The sequence below is a fragment of the Balaenoptera acutorostrata genome, chromosome 16 (genome assembly GCF_949987535.1).
Source record: "Balaenoptera acutorostrata chromosome 16, mBalAcu1.1, whole genome shotgun sequence".
In the NCBI taxonomy this organism is placed as follows: domain Eukaryota; kingdom Metazoa; phylum Chordata; class Mammalia; order Artiodactyla; family Balaenopteridae; genus Balaenoptera; species Balaenoptera acutorostrata.
Window position 1 is genome coordinate 14,636,753 of NC_080079.1, and position 20,627 is coordinate 14,657,379.

Here is a 20,627-nt window from a genome sequence, read left to right on the forward strand (position 1 = left end):
AAAATAATTTGAAGTCTATGAAGCTGTTAAAATAAATCTTGATACCTTTTATTTTTCTAAGAAAGCGGAAGTTTCCTTGGATAAGATTAAATTAATAGAAACTCTTTAAGATTTGACTTTGGCTTCAAATTTAAAAGTCATTTGGTAAGGGTGGGTTCTAAACTCACTTCAAAACTATCACACCGGGGCTTCCCTGGTGGCTCAGTGGTTGAGAATCTGCCTGCCAATGCAGGGGACACAGGTTCGAGCCCCGGTCTGGGAAGATCCCGCATGCCGCGGAGCAACTAGGCCCGTGAGCCACAACTACTGAGCCTGCGCGTCTGGAGCCTGTGCTCCGCAACAAGAGAGGCCGCGATAGTGGGAGGCCCGCGCACCGCGATGAAGAGTGGCTCCCGCTTGCCGCAACTAGAGAAAGCCCTCGCACAGAACGAAGACTCAACACAGCCATAAATAAATAAATAAATAAATAAAGGAGTTCCTTGGGAAAAAAACCCAACAACTATCACACCATCTAGTCCCTCAACTGTTTTTATTATTTCCATTATTACATTGTTTCAAATTCTGTGTAGAGTAAATCATTCGTTCACCCAACTTATATTTAGAGTGCCTACTTGAGCCAGGCCCTTGCTGGGTGCTGGGGATACAAGAATATGGCAGACATGCTTCTGCCCTCACAGAGCTCAGAGTCTAGAGGAAAAAGACATATTGAACAAGGGATTGCAAGTCTGATGAGAGAATGCCGGGGGATAGCAGAGAAGGCTTCCCAAAGGAAGGGTCTTAGAAGCCACGATATTCAGCCAAACAAAAGAAGGGCCACATCAAGAGCCAGGCCAAGGGACCAGCAAGTTGTAAAGCTCTGAGGTGGAACAGAAAGAAGGTCAATACAGTCGGAGCTTAGGAAAGTGAGGGGGAGGGTTGCAAGGTGAGGCTGGGGCAGATCACACAGGACCCTGTTACCCCATCTGCCTTTCAGAATTCATGGTACAGGCACACTGATAGGGACAAAACTGGATCCTCCCAGCCTGACACATCTCCCAGACCAGCCCTCTGAGAACTGTTCACCTGAGTGCCACCAGCCAGGCAAAGCAAAGGCTCAAAGGGCAAAGACACCGCCTCTGAAATCTTTTTATAAAGATCCTAAATATAAAATAATATATAATCATATGTAGGTAATCTATGTATATTGTAATATAATATATGTAATACGTATGTTCAAATATATTTTTGAGTATGAAAATATATGTATGAATATGAATGTGTGAGTATATCTTTTATATTTTACTACCTTTTCAGTGGAGCCCTTCTCCCTCACCACTGCAGCTGCCTTGGTTTAGGCTTCTAGTTCATCACACCCCTCAGGCTGTATTATTCAGTCTCCCTGCCTCCAGCCTCTTCCCTTTCCAATCTCCACTGCCATGTTTAATACTGTCACTTTCCTGGTTAGAAATCCCTGAGAAACTCTAGATGAACCTCTGATACATCTGCTTTACCCAGAGGGCAGAATCCAGAGAAGTTTCTGGCCCCTATCCACTTCAGCAGCCAGACCTCCTGCCGTTCTGCCCTTCTCCACATCCTCCCCTTCACCTCTGGGCGCTCTGTGCTGTAGCCAGACATCCACACAAGCTTTCCACTCTTCATCCCTCAATCTATGCTGGGAAACACTGGTTCCATGGGATGTTAAGAGGAATTAGGCCCTCAAGTAGTTAAATATGTTGGGAAATGATGATAAAGTTTGTTATGAGTTGAATTGTGTCCCCTCACCCCAAATTTATGTTGAAGTCATAACCCCTGGTACTTCAGAATGTGACCTTATTTGGCAATAGGGTCTTTACAGAGGTAATCAAATTAAGATGAGGTCATTAGGGTGAGCTCTAATTCAGCATGATTAGTGTACTTATACAAAGAGAAAATTTTGGACGCAGAGACAAACACACATGGGAAGAATGTGAACATGAAGGCAGAGATTGGAGTGATGTATTTTCAAGCCAAAGAATGCCAAAGAGTGCCTGCATCAGGACCATTAGACGTTGGAGAGAGGCATGGAATAGATTCTCCTTCGCAGCTCTCAGAGGAACCAACTCTGCTGACAACTTGATCTTGGCCATCCAGTCTCCAGAACTGTGAAACAATAAATTTCTGTTGTTTAATCCACTCAAAATGTGGCACTTTGTTATGTCATCTCTAGGAAGCTAATGCAAAGGTAAACAGTTCATTTCAGTGCAAGACTTTTCAGAGTTTTTAATATGCTAATGTATATCCTAAACTCCAAGAGGGGATAGAGCATCCCAAACTTATTTGACAACAAAGCTTTTCTCCCCCAGTGCATTTCATGGGAATCAGTAGACTGAAGAACACACTTTGGGAAATGCAGACCCAGGACTTTGAACTTAGCTAAGGGTTAAGGAGGCAAATATGCAGTGAGTGAATGAGTAAATAAGTTCTCCCTGAGTTGTGAATAACTAACAGCCATTTAACATTCCTGGACGTTCTCCTCCACAAAGTGCATCTCTAACTGGTAGATGTTGAGGCCCTGTGGAAAACTGAGTGAAAAACTGTCAAGGGTGAGAGGATAAACATTTGGGGGTGATAAGATATTCCATCCTTTTCTCTCTTAACTACCACGCTGATCAAGGTCCAGCTGTATAATTTGTGGGGGCCAATGCAAAATGAAAATGCAGGATCCCTTGTTCATAAATTATTAAGAATTGCAAAATAGTGACAGCAGAGCATTAAGCCAAGCTCAGGCCCCTTGTAAACATGGGGCCCGTCTCATGCTCATGAAACCACTCCTTCTTTGATGGATCCAACCTAATCCTTCATGATCTTATACTGCTGTCTATTCATTTCATGAATTACATGTAGAATATTTCTGTATTGGAGGTCCCCCATACCACCCCCAGGTTCAACAATTCTCTAAAAAGATGCATAAGATTCAGTATCTAGTTGTACGCATGGCCATGATTTATTACAGTGATGGGAGACAAAGCAATATCAGAATGGGAAAAGGCACATGGGGCAAAGTCCAAGGAAACCAGGCACAAGCTTCAGAGTCCTCTCGCAGAGGAGTCACACAGGACCCGTTTAATTCCCCCAGCAAAGGGTTGTGGCAACGTGTGAAGTGCTCTCTACCAGGGAAGCTCACTAGAGACTTGGTGACCAAGGTTTCTACTGGGGGCTGGTCATATAGTCACACTCTTCCAAGCATGATCCAAAATTCTAGACTCCTAGAAGGAAAGTGAGTCTTTAGGATAAAGCATATTGTTTTCACAAACTGTTTAGGCATGGTGAGTCATTCCTGTCAGGAAATGCTGGGAACCCTCCTAAAATCCAAGTTCCCCGATGCCAGCCAAGGGCCAACCTCGTAAGCAGGCCTTTCTCACGATAGTGGTTCCAGGCCTGCCACGTTACCTCTTTTCTGCACAGTCCAAAGGTGTGTTTTCTACAACTCATTAGGTTTTGCTAATAAGTGTTTACACTAACAGGGAAAAGTGAATTCAGACACTAATCAGCTTCTCTGAACACTCTTTCCAACTCATGGTGAGTTGATATACTTGTCAATGAATTCAGATTTCTTCTGTTCAACAATTTAAGAAGACTCCTCCAAGAAGCCTGTAGAAGGTGACACACAGTGAGTCTCAGCTATTTGGCAAAGAAATCTTTCCATCTCTACTCCTACAACTTACTTGAGCATGAGGTAAAAGTGGGAATTTATCATACCTTTTTTAGAAGCATTACACTCAAGCATTTGGGTGCTGTTACAAACCAACTCCAAGCTGACCACCAGTTTCCAGAAATGAGTCTCTTTTTGGGAGCTCGATGCTCATATTCTCCAGAACATGGTGTAATTTGGTGCTGCAGCCCTTTCTCCTTCCAAGCAAGTGGCCGCAAACTCAGTCACACTAAAATGAAATTGACTGAAAACACTTCTAAGTTAACTCTCCCAAGGATGTTGGTGTTTGACAGAGGACACTAAGTATATCAAAGCCTTAAAGATGGCTCCTCAGCCAACAAAGCAGGGAATCATTTTGGTAGGATAGGAAGCTATCCTGAAGCCTCTGATGAACATTCTGCACACTCAGAATTGGATGCATTTAACAGAAGTCCCAGTTAGTTCACTGAAAGTTTGCACTGACTTGACGTTCTTAACCATTTCTTAGTCTTCACAGTAGGTACAGTGGCAATGACTCAGGTTAAGCCAACTGTCTTCTAATATTTTTGGAGAGGCATGTAGGAGAAGGGGTCTGGGGTAACAATCCAAACTATTCAAATTTCTATTTGTCCAGATTGTGTTTGGTCTTGATCAATTCAAGGTCTTGATCAATGAGGTTACTACCTTAGTATTTCACGAAGGGAGCAATTAGACAATCCACCAATCATTTTCAAAGCTATATTAGTATTTAACACATCAATTGAATGTACTGGGGAATGTAGAATATAAAAATATGGGTTTTGATCTTCAGAACATCATGAAGTGTTATCTTCGATAAACACTGTGGCATACGGGAAGGGACACTGGACTTAGAGCTTGGCTCCTTGACTAAGAAGTTGAGTGGCCTTGGGCAGTTCACTCTTTGGCAAGTCACTAGACAGCTCTGAGCTTCAGTTTCCTCATCTGCTCAGTGGAGAAAATAACCTCTCCATCACAGAGTAGGTATCAGGATCAAATAATGTAGTTGAATTCATGTGGAAGTGGTTGGTAAACTATAAACTGTGTGTGTGTGTGTGTGTGTGAGTGTGTGTGTGCACTTAAAGAATAAGGAAAAGTGACTGCATTTAAGAAAACCAGCACATCTCATAAATGATGGCAGTAACCCAGCCCCATTATGGGGAGCAGTTACTGTCACCGTCTGCATCGCTGATGGTACAATTAACTTAATTAACACATACCTCTGTGGCAAGTCCGCTGAAATAACACTTTTCCTTTTCACATGCCCCAGCTTTGCCAGCGAGGCATCTCCAAGTCATGCATCTTCCAAGTTGAGAAGCCAGAGTGTTAAATGGCTTTGAGTTGGTATGCAGAGAACAGAATTCCAGAATACCCACATGGCTGGCAGCTCAAATTACCTAAAGCAATATTAGGAACCTCATCGAAATCTTGTAGAATAAGGCAGAACGACACCAATCCCTCCTAAAGTGGAGGTATGCCTGGGTGGGATGCTTGGGACCCCCTAGGGAAGCCATTCTCACCAAATCCAGAATAACTTTCCACAAGGATAACATCCTGTCCCTGCATGAGGTACAAACAAGGGAGCCTTTGGTCTGTCATGATGGTAACAAGGGGTAACAAGGGCTTTTGACAAATGGGAGTGAGTCTGTGTCTAGATAAGGAGCAAGTCTGTTGATGGGCCACTTGGCCATAGCACGGACCTCTGCTGATAGCCTTGGTTGAACGCTCTAGAGGGGTGGTCTGGGGAGACCTGGGATAAAGGGACATACCACTTCTATTTGGGGGTCTTTAGTTTCATTCCAGTTCTTTGGAGTAGTTGAAAACCTCTTAGGAACGTTCCTGCTACTCTATTACCCTCTCTTTCTCCCTTTTCTCAAGTCCATGCATCCACTCATTTTCTACTTTTCTACCTATCTCTTCTGACTCTGTACAGCTTTATTTTTTATTTCCATTCATGTTGACAATTCGCCCTACACTCCTTTACCGTATTGATTATTTCAGATATGCAGCTCATCAATGAGATTACACTTTCCTTCAGGGCCAACATTCTTCTGTATTTCCCACAGCAACCTAGCAGGGGGCTGGTCCATGATAGAGGCTCAGGCGATAACTGTTGAATTTATTTTTTCTTCTTTCACTTCTTTCATTAAAAATTGGATGTACTAGTTCCAGTAGATTGCCTGCTTGTATTGGAGACCCAGTATAACACTGGCTTAAATAAGACAAGTTTATTTGTCTCCCACATAATAGTATGGAGATGGAAGGTCCAGGGTAGGCAGACAGCTTTGCTCCAGGAGGTCATCCTGGGACTCATGTCCCTTCTCTTTGCTGCTCTGCTATCTCTAGTTGCTATTCTCACCTGCCTGGTCAAACATAGCACATCAAGCAGCAGCATAGAAGACAACAGAAAAATGTAGAGTAAGGCTGGCCCTCAGAGATTCTTCACGTCATTTCTGTTACATCTAATTCATCGGTTCCAGGCCACAGGACCACAGCTGGCTGCAACTGAGGCTCGGAAGTATAGTCTCTATTCTGGTGGGCCAGATGTCCAAATAAAAATCAGAGTATGATTAATATAAAGCAGTGATTTTCAAGGTTTTAAACCATGATTCACAATAAGAAACATATTTTACATGACAATACAATACAGGCATCATACACATACAGAAATTAAAACTGTTTTAAAACTATTTTTACCCCTTCTTTGTGTAATGCATTTTTATATTTCACAAATTTTTTTGTGATGAATGAATGGAGTGTGGCCTGCAATTTGAAAGGCACTACTTTAGAAGGATGAGAGAAGAATCCTAGGGGGTAATTAGGGCTCTCTACCATTGGGAAGGAAGCATTTGGGTCTGACCTTAGGTGAGATCATTTACCTGCATCCTTTGTAGTGTACATCACAGTACTATCCACAGTACTGGAGAGATACAAGAAAATAAATAAATCAACCAAAGTAATCAGACCACAAATCAATTGAGCAATCAATGAAATCTTAGAGAGTAAAGGTGAATCTCTACTGACACTTGAGACAAAATATTGGAGGCTAGAGGGGCTTTTCCACCAAGAGATCCTCTAGGGATGGGAAAAGAAGACATTCTTTTTGTCTCTTAATATGGGTTATGTGTAGATAAAACACTCACACAAATATCCATCCTATTGATCCTTCTGTATTTTAAGCTTAACAGATAATTCAGATCAAAACCAAATTGATCTCATGTTAATTCTTTGTCATGGCCTCAAATTTATGAACTGTGTCAAGGGCAGCCTCATATATTCATTGTGCTAGTGTATCTCCTAGACTGTCTTAATTCACTTTTGTGCTAGAATAATCTATATACCAGATTTGTAATTCCTGCTATATACTTCAAATCTGGGGAAAACCTCAGATCATGTGATGTTCTTTCCTTGACAGTTTCAACTGACTTTTGTTAGATTTTTGACAGGGGAAAATAAAATCAACAACTCGAAGAACATTACACTACATTTGTTATCAGAGCAACCGTTTTGGATGAGTTTGAAAGGACTTTTAAATGATGTCACAATAGATGCTTTAAAACAGGCCCAAATCCTTTGTGCTACGAGCACTGTTGGCTTAATTAGTTCTGGTGGGGGCTTCATCATTAACTGCGAGCTAATTGTGTTAGTGGGCTCCTACTGCAGTGCTGCCAGAGGTTTTGGTTTTGGTAAACAGTGCATTTCCATGGCATTTATCGAAAGACGCCTGGTAAGTGGCAGGACAAGGATACGCTTCACTACAGAGCTTTTCATTGTTGCAGGCAGGGCCTCTGAACCGCTCACTCCCAAGTTTTTGGTCACCTTTGCTGCTTCCCTGCTTCATCACTGCTTGCAGAGGCCCCATCCCACCACTTCAGACCTAATAAGTAGCAATAGAAGTCAGAAGTTTTTACTGCCTTAAAGGCTGCTAAAAGGCTTCTGAAGAAATGAGTCAGTGTTTTCAGTCTTCTTTTCATTCCACGTCCCAAAGCTCATCCGGATCGGCCTCTGTGTTTGCTGCCTCCGGAGAGAGAGGCTAATTACTGGACAAAGCTGGGGATTACGCTTCCCTCTTGCCCTTATGAAGGAACAGTCCCACTGGAACAGGGTTTAGGGCTTATTAGGAGAGTAGTGGAGAGAAAAGGTGTCTCCTCAGTGCAGCCATTCCCCATCCTTTTTGGATGAAGAGGAATGAAATGTACAGGGCTTTTCATCAAGCACCTTTGGCAATCACTAAGAGAACCTTGCAAGTCCCCTGCAGGTGGGGTATCTTTTGCCATCTATCCAAGCAATAAGACATGACAAGCACTTTATTTCATCAGGGCTGCACACCTTGAATGCATTTCGTGGCAGAAGGCCAAAGTACAAATGACTTTAACTCTCACGAAATGCAATATTCTTTCACAAATGCATTAAAACCCTTGCACTGGCTTATTACTACTAAGAAATGAAAATTACTTGAAAACTAAGGAGGAAGAGAGGTTTCCTAAGATAGGGTCCTAGGGGTCAGGCACCTTGACAGCCAATAAGAAGCTTCCATTTGCAAATGATGTTCAAAAGACACATCTTAATATAGTCAGCCTGGAAAAGGGCTCTGAAATCTGGAAGCAACTGGCTCTTCCTGTATTGCCAAAGGGCAAATGTTGAAGTACAGCCCTAGAAGGTTAGATCATGTCAGCATGTAGACCGTTACACCAGCCTTCTGGGTTTGGATGAATACTATTTTCTCATTTTCCTAAAAGATTACACAAGGTCTTGTGTGTTTATAAAAGAATTTTTAACACTTTTGGGTGAACTTGGCTTTTAAAAATTTGCCTTCGAGGATGAAGGCTCCAGAGTAACTGCAATCTGGCCCTTCTAAATCCTTCTCTTCCAGAGAGAGACACATTTGTAGATGATTAGAGAACTTCAGGTGGGAACTTTACTCTGCCTCTGGCTTTATGCCTTAAAGTATGACCTAAGGCAAGCTATCATTTCCCAGAAATGAAATATGTCATATGTTACTATTAAAGTGAACCAGAAAAAAAGAATTCTATTACAATAATGGGTTTTGTTTTACAAAAAAGTAAATGTCAAATCCCCAAAGGAGTAATACATACTTGATACTATTATTGGAACAGCAATACCAGTAACTGCATGAGGTACTTATATTTAGTACTATTCCTATAGTAAAGGGATTTTATGTAAACCCTTCAGTAGAATTATTGTCAGAGGAAAATGATAAACAGCATCACTCATTATTCATGCAATCAGTATACATTTATTGGAGGTGACTGTGTGTCATTTATCAGTCTAAATGCTGAGGATGCAAAAATAAAATGAATAGAACATCTTCCTGCCTTCAAGGAACTCACATTCCAGTTGAAGATACAGATATAGCAACCAACTACAATGCAATGTCACAACTGCTGTAATAAAGATTCCAACTGGTCCGTGAGAGTACACACTACAGAGAATGATTCTTCAAACAGGAGTCCTTGCTATCCTTAGTGGCCTGTTAAAGCTGAGCTGGATCTTCACATATTCATCTATCAGGATGAAGTGTATATGAAGCAGATGGAACAGCATGGGCAAAGATGTTGCAGCAAAAAAAAAAAAAATGCATGGCACGTTTAGGTAATAATGAGTGGTTTTGTGTAGCTACGGAGGTAAGCCTGTCAAACTGTCTAATGTCAAATACTTTGATAGACTAGTTTGAGTTAAAAAAAAAACCTTGAGTGATTTTTGAGCAGTATAATTTGACAAAATGAATGTATTTTGCATTATACTCTATAGGGCCAAGGCAATGAAAGTAGGAGACAAAATACTGCATGGAATAAAACTGTCATACTCACCATGACTCAACTGTTAACTTACAAAAATACACTTACATCAAGAAATGCAAGAAAATTGCTTACTTCATGTGCTTATGGGTGGATTGAACCTAATTTTGTAGCATTAAAACCAATTTCCCACTGAGAAAACATGTCACAGAGGATGGCATGAACCTTTCTAATTATTAACAATATTTGATATTTCAATGTCACCTTTCATCCCGAGATCAGTCCTGTACACATGGGAACAGATAAGCTCCAAGGAAACAGAGATAATACTAATACAGTAATTCACACTGCATTTCTATCGTCTATATTCCAAGGGCTTTCCAGCCGTGTATTTCTCTTACTTTTACTTTTAGAAGGTGGTGGATATAGTTGTAAAGAAGAGTTTTTGTTTTGTTTTGTTTTGTTTTTTGTTTTTTATTAGCTCCCACTACAAGACGTCTTAGCATGGAGTAAGGGCCACATCTTTCCATACACAGCTATCCTTGGGAGATCATTCCCCTTTCCTTAGCTTCTTTGCTTGCTGATCTCCTTCTGAGACACAGCAGTGGGTTGTGTTTTCATGGATTCTCCAACTTTCTCAAAAGATTAACATCATCATCATCATCATCATCACAACAACCTTAACTACTATTGCTGCTCCTTATAAAACACTCACTTTATGCCTGCCCTGTTCTAGTATTTGAGGAACTTTAGAAATACACCACATTAACTAATTTCACACCAACATTATAGAGTAGTGCTGTTCAACAGAACTTTCTGTGATGATGGTAATGTTCTATATCTGTGCTGTCCAATATTGTATCCACTAGCCACAGGGAGCTATTGAGCACTTGAAATGTAGCTAGTGCTACTGAAGAATTGCATTTTTCTTTTATTTAATTTTCATTGAAATAGCCTCATGGCTAGTGACTACTCCTACTCTATTGGACAACACAGTACATACTTCGTGGTTTATTAAAAAAAAAAGTCTGTTTTCATCATCAGTAAGAACTTAATGAAGACTCGTGTGAGTGAAGAGTTCAGAAATATCTTGAAGCTACAAATATTTTAAAAGAAGTCCCATATTTTACATTTGGAGAACTTTTATTCCACCCTTTCTGCTCGCTATTAACATTTTATTTAAAAGATGCCTGTGGAATGGTAGGAAAACATAGGATCATTTCTAAACAAAGAACACTTTAAAAAGATGCAGATGATGTCCTTAAATGAAATCTCATTGCCATCCAACCATCCCACATGGTCAGCAATGATAGGATATAAGCCATCCACTGAAAACTGGGATTCCAATTACTGATTTTTCCAAAGGGAGACATTCACCTCTGCTTATAAAAAGGAATGATGAAAGAGGATTTTATGTTTTGGGTGTCCATGGAGAAACAGACTTCAGATAAACTCTTAATTCACGTTTCCGCACTTCTCTCACTAAAACCACCTCCCCAGGATTTCTCTAGTTTGTGTGTGAAAATATGGGAATAAACTTACTTGACGTGAATAAGCTGATTGGAAGACAATCACATTTCCGTTAGTCCACTCTGTAACTTAGACTGTTACCACTGCCAGAGAAAGAGAACTTAAGTAGCCCTTGGTTTGAACCATCTGCCGCGAAAATGTGACATATGTTTGCTTTGTTTACTCAACAACCAAGTGTAAACTGATACACTGAACAAGGAATCCGTGTGTGGTGTGACTACGTGTGTGTGTGTGTGTTCGCGCGCGTGAGGAACGGGGTGCTTGATGAGGGCTTCAGTCTCCTCATACCTGCCCCCGAGGAACACGTGCACAGGAGCGCAGATCCGTGGGATGTCCCCGGGCTTTGGGGCGCCAGTCGACGTGCAGACACACTCCAAACAAAGCGCCGCACGCAAGAGAGTGGCCGCCGCAGCAGCAAGGGGCGCGCCTGGCTGATGTCTAGTTGAATGGAGAGCTACCCAGCCCTCCCCTTTCCTCCTCCTTTTCTCCCCGCTCTTACACCCCGGTTTCAAACTTCAACCAAAGCCCTTGCCCTTTTCAATTACCCCCAGCCCCACCCCTCGATCTTTTCTCTCCTCAGCAGCCCATTGTCTAGTACGATGGGTTTGCATATTTGACAGCTGGGCTCACCCACACTTGATTCAAGCTCTGTTTCCCTAAGAGATGAACTTAGACATCAGCAAAGATCCCCAATACAAGTCCTCAGCGGCTGGATGAGCTTGCCACTGCGGGCTGTTTCCCAGACCCCTCTCTGGACACAGTGTAGACTTCGGTGTCCCGGGCGCCCCCCGGCGTGTGTGGAGGGGAGCGTGTGTTCAGGGCGCGGTATGGGGGTCGGCAGCCCGGCTGAGAACGAGTGGTCCCAAGGATTGGGGTGAAGGGCTGTGCGTGTGTTGAACCTTTAAATTTATTATTATTTTAAAATTTACTTTTGAAACAGCCAAGATGGAGGTCAGTTTACAAATTTCCCAAAGCCAGGTCTGACGCGGTTTAAATGCAGTGGGTCAGGGGTTCCGCTTTTGTCTCCTTGTACAAGCGCGAGGAGAGAGGTAAAGGCTGCGTGTGCATGTGTGAGTGTGAGCGCGTTGGCGTGGAGGATTGGGTGGGCGCATCCCGCGATCGCAGCTCCGAGGGCCTGGGTCTGAGTGTGTTTTTAACACGCCAAATCTTGAGTCACAGCCGCAAGTGACGTGGGGAAAAACTTTGTTCGGAAGAAGGGTCTGGTTTGATTGCGCTCGGACGAAGAAAGAAAGAGCCCTTGTGCATTGTGCCCTCGTGTGTGTGTGAGAGACAGAGAGAGACAGACACAGAGAGAGAGAGAGACAGAGAGACTAGCGGCGCTCGTGGCCGGCTGCAGAGCGCTGTGTGTCCTGTGCGCGCTGGCGGGATCCGGCCCCAGGTCCCACCGCCCGCGAGCGTGTGTATCTGCGGCGTCCCTGCCGGCGAGTATCAGAGGGGGCTGGCGGTGTGCTGCGGGGTGGCAGGGGCAGGGGTAGGCGGAGGGGCCTCTGGCAAAGAACTCTGGCCTCGGAACCCTCTGTCCGCCGCGCATCTCCCAATAAACAGTAACATCCCTAAAGGGCATCCGAGCCGGGGCTCTGCTGGGAAATCATCCTGGCCCAACTTGGTTTTCTGAGCTCTCGGAGATTACTGCATCTTTCTTCGTAGCGCAGAGACGTGAGCCTGGAAAGGGAAGGAGAGGGCGAGAACAGCCCCCCAAATAAATAAATAAATAAACTGGCTTCTTGCCGCAGCTGGAAACGGTCGATTGAGCCCAGGTTGGTGGCATTTGGAGAGAGTTTTCTCATTCTGTCGGCTTGGGAACCCGTCGCCGCTCCCCCACTCCCCTCTACCCCTCTTGTAGGCGCCCCTCAACTTTGGGGCCCAGGGGCGTGCGCGGCGCGGGGCTGCACCTGCCCTGGCGCTCCGGGGCTGCGGGCCCGTGCGCTCGGCCTGGGTGGCAGCGTTGATGCGCCGGACGCCAGGGCGCCGGGCTAGTGTGTGCGCGGCGCGGACGCCAGGGAGCAAGCAGAGGACCGAGCGGCGGGTAGGGGCGCAGGAGCCGGGTTTCGGCCCCAACCGGGACGTCGGTTCCCCCTCCCCAGGCTGCTTCGGAACGGAGGCGAGCCCGGGGAGGAGGGGATACAGCGACGGGGAGCAGCGATTGGTGGTTTGGGTGGGGAGGGCTGGCTGAGCGAGGGAGCTGGCGCGACGAGGGGGTTGGCGAACTTCCCGGGAGAAGGGGCTTTTTCCGCGAGAAAGAGCTGCCGCCGCCGAGTGCATCGACTCCAGGCAGCGGCCGGCTCCGCTCGCCCCGCTCGGAAAGTAACGTTATTTATTTATTTGCTTGCGTTCAGCCTCTTGGGTTGGACCCAATAGACACCCCCTTGGACTTCGGGAGCCCGCCTCCGACCTCTCCAGCCTCCACCCTGCCCGTGCAGGCGGCTCCCCGGAATACACGCACATGCACCCCCTGCACCCCCTCCCCGCGCCCCGACCCGGGCAGGGGGTGGGCCCTCACCCGGGCGCTAAAAAGTCCCCCTAGGCGGGAGCAGGGGAGGGCAGAGGGGCGGGGGAGGCTCCAGCACTCTCCGCTCTCGTTTCAAAGCGCGCTCTCCCTTCCAGGTTGGGTCGGACCTGAACCCCTAAAAGCGGAACCGCCTCCCGCCCTCTCGCCAGCAGCCCGCCCGGAGCTGAGTCGCCGGCGGCGGTGGCGGCGGACGGACCGGGGAGTTTCCTCTCGCATTGGATGGAGCTGAACTTTGGGCGGCCAGAGCAGCGCGGCCGTCCGGGGATCGCTGCATGCTGAGCTCCCTCGGCGAGACCCAGCGGCAGCTCTGGATTTTCGGGGGGGCGGGGACCAGCTGCGCGCCGGCACCATGTTCTTGGCGACCCTGTACTTCGTACTGCCGCTTCTGGGTAAGTCGAGGCCGCCGCTAGCTTTCTTATCCGCTGAGTCTTCTTGGAGAGTACTAGAGGCAGCCCCCAGGCCCCCACCAAAAAAAAAATTGCGGCGCGGGCGCGGTGGGTGTGGGACGGCAAAGTTTCGTTTTGGGGAAGGGGATCCTGAATCCTCAGCACTCCGGGCTTGGGGGTGGGGCAGGGGCCCCGCGGCACTTGCCCGCAGCGTTTCTTCCTTGGTTTTTGTTTCCTACGTTTTTAATGACCTAGCCTGGCGGGAAATTAAAGCGTCCGAGCCCTCCAGCCCCAAGCCCGACGCCCCTTGCAAGTGCTGGGGAGCTTGCGGAGGCGCGGGGGGCAGGTGGGGTGTGGACGAGCACCGGGCCAGGAGAGCAAACTTGGAAGGGAAAACTTTTCCCGGAATAGCATCTCGGTGCTCCCCGCCGGGCGGGCCGGGTATCAGGGCTCGCCCTCTCCGCGTGCAACTCCCAGCCCGCCGCCGTTCTCCCCTGCCGACAGCCCCCGGGCTTCAGTCGGGCCGGGCCGAGAGAGTGGCTGGAGCCGGGGACGGCGGGAGGGCGGCCCTGGAGGCCGAGCAGCCGCTGAAGCTGGTCGGTCCCGGGGCGGCAGGGCCTGCACGCGCGGTGGGCAGCGTTGGCTCGCGGGCAAACCGCGAAAAGCCCGCAAAGCCTCGGGACGCCCCGGGGGTTGGGTGGGGGGAGACTAGCGGCAGGAGGTGCCCGGGCGGGAAGATGGACTCCCAGGCGTAGGGGGGCGGACGCGCTCCGGGAGCCGGGAGCCGCAGAAGGCCGCTCGTGCGCGCGTCCTCCGCCGCGGCTGGCGCACCGCGCCCCGGCCCAGCCGCACTCACGCTCCCTCCCCTCCCCCCGCAGACGTGCTCCTGTCGGCCGAGGTCAGCGGCGGGGACCGCCTGGACTGCGTGAAAGCCAGCGATCAGTGCTTGAAGGAGCAGAGCTGCAGCACCAAGTACCGCACGCTCAGGCAGTGCGTGGCGGGCAAGGAGACCAACTTCAGCTTGACATCGGGCCTGGAGGCCAAGGACGAGTGCCGCAGCGCCATGGAGGCCCTCAAACAGAAGTCGCTTTACAACTGCCGCTGCAAGCGGGGTATGAAGAAGGAGAAGAACTGTCTGCGCATCTACTGGAGCATGTACCAGAGCCTGCAGGGTACGCGACCGTCTTCTTCCCCCCTCCCCCAGCCCCTGAAGGCAGGCGGGTCCCTAGGCCCGGGGTCGGCTGACCTCATCCTCCGCTCACTTCTCCCCTAGCTGCAGAATGAGAACCTTTCATTGGCCCCCAGGGACGTGGGCAGCTGGTGTTTGCTGCCGGCCTGGTTGTTGGAAAACCCGTGAGGGGGTGAAGGGACATCCCAGGGACCCCGCTGACCTCTTTGAAACTTGGTCAGAACATCAGAGTGGGAATCCGTTGAAGGCCACGCCAAGGAACCTGCAACTTCTCTCTAAAGAGGAGAGCTGGCTTCACAGAATAATCCAAAGGCTTGCACTGCATCTTGCCTGGAGTTTGCCCCTCTCTTCTCTCCTTCTATCTATACTGACATAAGATAAAGAATTGAGAATGAAAGGTCCAGTGGAATCTATTCTATCTTTACCCCCCTCAAACCTGATCAAAGGCAGACGTGGGGAAAAAAAATTTTGTCATCTTAGATTAGCTGAGTCTTAAACCAGCTGGTGTAGTTCAGCCTTGGTTAATGCAGAAGTGGCTCAGAGAGGGAAAGGTCTCCTTGTCACAGCCATCCATTACAATGGCAATTTTTTGGTCCTTGTGTGCCAGAGGTGGCTCGTGTTTATAAATCTAACACAAACATTCAGTGCATTCACTCTCCACTGAGTCTCACGCTGAAAATTTGTAATATACAGATTTGACCTCTCAGCTGCCACTTCCTCCAGAACCTATTAATGAAAACCTGTTTCAGAGACTTGAGTGTTTAATAGCCAGGGTACCTGCTTTCTGACTGCATGCCACTTTTTGGGAGTAAGAAAAAGGGCCAGCTTTTGGGCCATCTTTCTTCTGTTGTCTCCTGGAGGCAAGCTGGGCTTGTGATGTCACTGGTTCCTTCCTCTCTGATTTCATTCCTTTGCAAAGAGTGGGAGAGTTTTCTGGCAAGATCAGGCTGGGTTGCTCTCCAATGTTTTCATGGCACTATGGGGAGAGCAAGGACAACAGAGGCAGAGGGAATGAAAAGAAATAACCAGAGCCAAATAGATGCATTTGAAATCTTTGAAAGTTTCAGCATCTTTTTGTTACACAATCATAACATAATTAGAATTCAGATTCAGTAACAAAAACTGACTGAAATATGTCTATTTTCCAGATCTGAGCCCAGTCTTTCTGTTGTTTTTAGGAAATGATCTGCTTGAAGATTCCCCATATGAACCAGTTAACAGCAGATTGTCTGATATATTCCGGGTAGTCCCATTCATACCAGGTAAGCAGATTTATACTTCCACTCTGATGCCTTTGCCTGCTTGAAATCCATTGGCTTACATTCTCTTTGGCTCTCAAGTAGTGTATAAGTAGATAGTTGAATGGCACAGTGTTTCTGGGAAATTAGAAATAGGATGATGATAATGAAGAGGCAGAATGCCTAGAGATGATTGTATGACTTGAAAGTAATTCTAAATGAAGTAATGTTGTGTGGTGGTTTGAGAGAGGTTGGAAGGGGGTGACTTTGTTGAATTTTTTTTTCCGCACTAAAATACGATTGGCCAGCTCTTGCAAAGGGAGTGCCACTTCTGTCTGTAGGTGGCAATCGTATTCCCTTCTTGCTGCATACTGTACACAGTGCCTCCCTGGAAATGGGATATGTTTAAGTGATGCCACTTTACTTTACGAGAAGCCTGAAGATAGATTGTTGAAGAACTTTGGATGGACTCACTTGTCTGCCTTTGATTTAAAAGATTAAGCTCAACCATTTGTTAACAGTTTTTTTGTGTGTCTAATTTTTCCTGAGCAAGTGTGTGCATATACAGGAGAATGTATTACTGCCCTTTCAAAAGTGGTCTCAATTCCCATAGTCTGTTTTGTCTGTCTTTGCAAATCTACATATGGTTTGGAAGTGACCTTAGTTTTTGAATTAAGTTTTTCGTAACATCTGCATTCAGACAGCCCCATAAATAATGAGTAAGGCAGTGATTTCCCTTAATGACATACAGATTCCAGACTGATGTTGTCTTTTTTTGTTTACAGTTAAGACTTTTTCTCAAGTTTATATAGCCATCACAAATTGTATGTTTCTTGGTGGTTAAACATGGTGGTTCACGTTGAACTTGTTTCTATGAGTTGGTGGTTTGGTACTGGTGAGAGTATTCTGGTGTTCTAAATGTTTTATGTTTTCCTGCAGAAAGACAGAACCAAGGAAGTGTGTAAATACTGAAATTATGTGTGGGTGTATTATACACACATTCATTCATTCATTCATTCACGGACATCCATTCTACATACATTCTCGCCTTTGGGATTTTGGCAGTGAGCCAGACAGATGTCATATCTGCCCTCGTGAATCTTAGAGGCAGCCAGCAATTGACATTTATTAAGCTCTTATTATATGCCAGCTACTGTTTAAGATCTCTTCATCGTTAACTTATGTAGTCATCGTCAAGTGCATCTTAGATATTGTTATTTCCATTTTACAGATGAGATGATTGAGGCAGGGTGAACTTAGGAAACCAGCCCAAGATCACAGAGCTCCTAATTGGTAGAACGAGAATTTAAACGTATATTTGTTTGCAAGATTTTGTAACATCTGCCCCTTGCTACTCAGAATGTGGTCCTCAGACCAGCAGCACGGACATCACCTGGGAGTTTGTTAGAAGTGTGGAATCTCAGGCTCCACCCCAGAGCTACTGAATGAGAATTTGCATTTTAAGAAGATCCCTGGGCTGGGTGCTTCATAGGCACATGAAGCTTGAGAAGCACTCCTCTATATTATGCTTTTGGTTCAGAGGAAAAGTGTGTGTGTGTGTGTGTGTGTGTGTGGTCTGTTTCAGGATAAAATATAAGGGGACAAGTTTAGTATCAGAGGCGTTCATGTATTATCCTGAATAATGCTGATAACTTCCACCGCAAATCGCTATTAATGCTCTGTGTCCCTTTGGCCCAGCCAGGACAGTGGCTGAAGGCAGTGAAGCGGGGATGCACAGACAAGAGTATATGACCACCCGAGCTCTCATGGGAGCAGGTCAGTAGGAACTAGGATGGGGTGCCAGAAGCCCACCTGGCCTTCCTAGCACCGTGAGGGGCAGTGCCTCTTGCTGACTGCCTGCTCCACGGAAGCATTGCTCCTCAGTCTTTGTACTGATGCCTGGAAGGATACGAACCTCCCCAGGGACCCTGAGAGTGAGGAAGTAGGTAAGGAGGAAGGTTCATTTGGGTTTTAATTTCAAAACTGTTATGAGCTATAGGGCTGCAATAGACTCATTTCCCTCTCTCTGGGTCTCTCTTTTCTTGGTATAATGAGGCCATTGGAGTAAAAATCTCCAGTCCTAACAGCCCATGATTCTGAGGGAAGATTGAGGACACCTTCAGAATCCCTCCTCTGTGCTCCTACATTTGTTCTTTTCAATCCTTGCTTTCATTCTCCACTTAACGTGACTTGGTCATTCTCAGATACCACTGGCTTGTCTGGATTTCTTTGATGAGTGTCAGAAATTCTTCCGCACGGACCAAGTCCCCCCTCATTCATTTTTTTGGATCCCTCTCTCAAACTGGTGTCTTTTCATAGCAAATATGATCCTCGGTTTGTGAGACCCAGCCTACCGAGGTCCCAGAAGCCGTGATGAATGACTCAGAGCCAGGAAGGTCTTGTCTAGAGCTACATTTTATATCTCAAGGGCGTTGGATTTAGGTTCCAGCTGTAATGAGCTTTGACCTCTGAGAGTGACTGTGTTCCTTAAGTGGCTATAGGAAAGCCAAATGGAGCCTTGAGAGGTTTTAAGTCATTGAGTAATGCGTATTATCCAGTTTGGCATTTGTAGGATGGAGAGGGGCAGAGGATCAGGATGATGAGTGTTGCTGTTGATGAGAATCTCTCTGTCTTGAGAGTCTCTCTGAGGAATCCAGGACAACAGGGCCTTTGCCTTTTACAGATGGGGTAGTAATCAGAGTTTGCATATTTGGATTTCTCTGCCCAAGGGGAAGAGGATGTTTATCCACATACACTAAGTGTGAGCTGAATCCTCTCACCGAACAAGACATGTTTGACGTTCTTGAGTTTCCATTTTCTTGGACTCTTCAAACCCACAGCCATCTTTGCCATTGTTTACTTGATCACCAGTTAAAAGGCCATATTGAGGTATTATCCATGGCGGGAACAGGGAAGGGAACAAAAATAAGGTAGAATCTAAAAACTGTCATCTGAGGCCTGAGCTCCAGAAGGGAAATAAAGCAGCCTAGTCTGGTGAGAATTGCAGTGGGAAGTTGGAGGGATTATTCTCCTGGAAACGCAACAGCAGAAGCGGAAGCGTTGGCCTCTAAGGCACTTTGAAGGGCTCTAGGAAGTGCCTTTTCTGTGAGTGGATGCTGGTGTGGTTTTTAGGGGTCTCACCAGGCAGTGAGCTAGAGGACACAAAGGAAAAAGTGAGCCAGTGCAAGAGGACGTCGGAGGAGAGGAGAGAACAGGGAAAGTGTCTTGGGAGCCAAGAGGGCAGAGCTCTGTGGGCGCTCAGAGGCTCAGAGGATGGAGCGATCAGGTGGTGTTTCACATCTGTGTCTCTCAGCCACAACTCTGCTCTTGAACCTGCATTCTGCCTCACCTTTTCTTCTTCACAAACGTTCAAGAAGCAGCAAGAAATAGTGATTTGAAAGGAAGATGAGAGCCTGTTTGCAATGTTTTTGGACTCTCTGGAGGGGGAGAACAAATTTGGAAAGTGCAATGGGTGCAGAGAAAAGCCTGAAGATGGAGGATCAGAGGGAGGATGTAAGGCCCTCTATGGCGGCGAGAGATTAAAAAAAGGGCTCCAATGTTTAAAAGTATTGATTGGGAGGTTAGATTTTTGTAGAGAAGAATCAAGAAATGCCAGACCTTCCTCAAATGTAACCAAAGTTGATGGTATTGTAAACAAGAGTCAAGTGGAGAGATCATGGGGAAAGAGTGATGCTGGGATTTTTTTTTTTTTTCTTTTTAACATCTTTATTGGTCCTGATGCTGGGATTTGAACATCCTAAATCTGATTTGGTGAACGACAAAGTTCTAGGTCTCTGGCTTTGCCACCATTTCCCTACCAAGTCCCAGGAGTGGCTTAGACCTTCCCAGGAAGCCTTAGGATCTTGAGATTGGTCCCCAAGTAATTGGAAATGGCTTGCCCAGAATCAGATGCCCCTAAACTCTCTTTTGAGTCTGTCCCCTTTTTGATGATGCTATCAATAATAAGCCACGTTTAGCATTTCTGTTTTAATGTACCATCATATATGTGTAACTATTAAACAAAAACTTTCTTAAAATTTTTATATGTTGGAGAAGAGCCTTATAAGATCATCTGCTGTTTTGTCAAATCATGATAAGAGAGAAGGGCTTGTAAATACCAGCTGCTAGGGGTGTGTGGTGGTCCTCTCCTTTCCACTCAGCTCTCTAATCATGTTGTCACTATATTTGAGAACTCCTATAAGTTCTTTTCTATCTATCCTGGCATATGGTAAATTCCTTTGTAGGCTAGCTTGGCCCTGCCCTTCCTCTCCAATCCACATCACCTCTCCAGTCAAGCTCACTGAGCAATCCATTCCCAGATATTTCAT

The 20,627-nt window shown here is 46.1% G+C and overlaps 1 protein-coding gene across 2 annotated transcripts in view; it reads left to right on the top strand.

Moving 5' to 3' along the window:
- The first annotated feature begins 13,238 nt into the window (after positions 1-13,238).
- GFRA1 (GDNF family receptor alpha 1) overlaps positions 13,239-20,627 on the top strand; it is a 229,018-nt gene continuing 221,629 nt past the window's right edge. For both annotated transcript variants that reach the window (XM_007173146.2, XM_007173147.2), the window contains exons 1-4: positions 13,239-13,281; positions 13,582-13,875; positions 14,751-15,044; positions 16,240-16,323. In XM_007173146.2, coding sequence (XP_007173208.2) covers positions 13,836-13,875; positions 14,751-15,044; positions 16,240-16,323 — 418 coding nt within the window. In that variant the 5' untranslated portion in view covers positions 13,239-13,281; positions 13,582-13,835. The remainder of the gene's footprint in view (positions 13,282-13,581; positions 13,876-14,750; positions 15,045-16,239; positions 16,324-20,627) is intronic.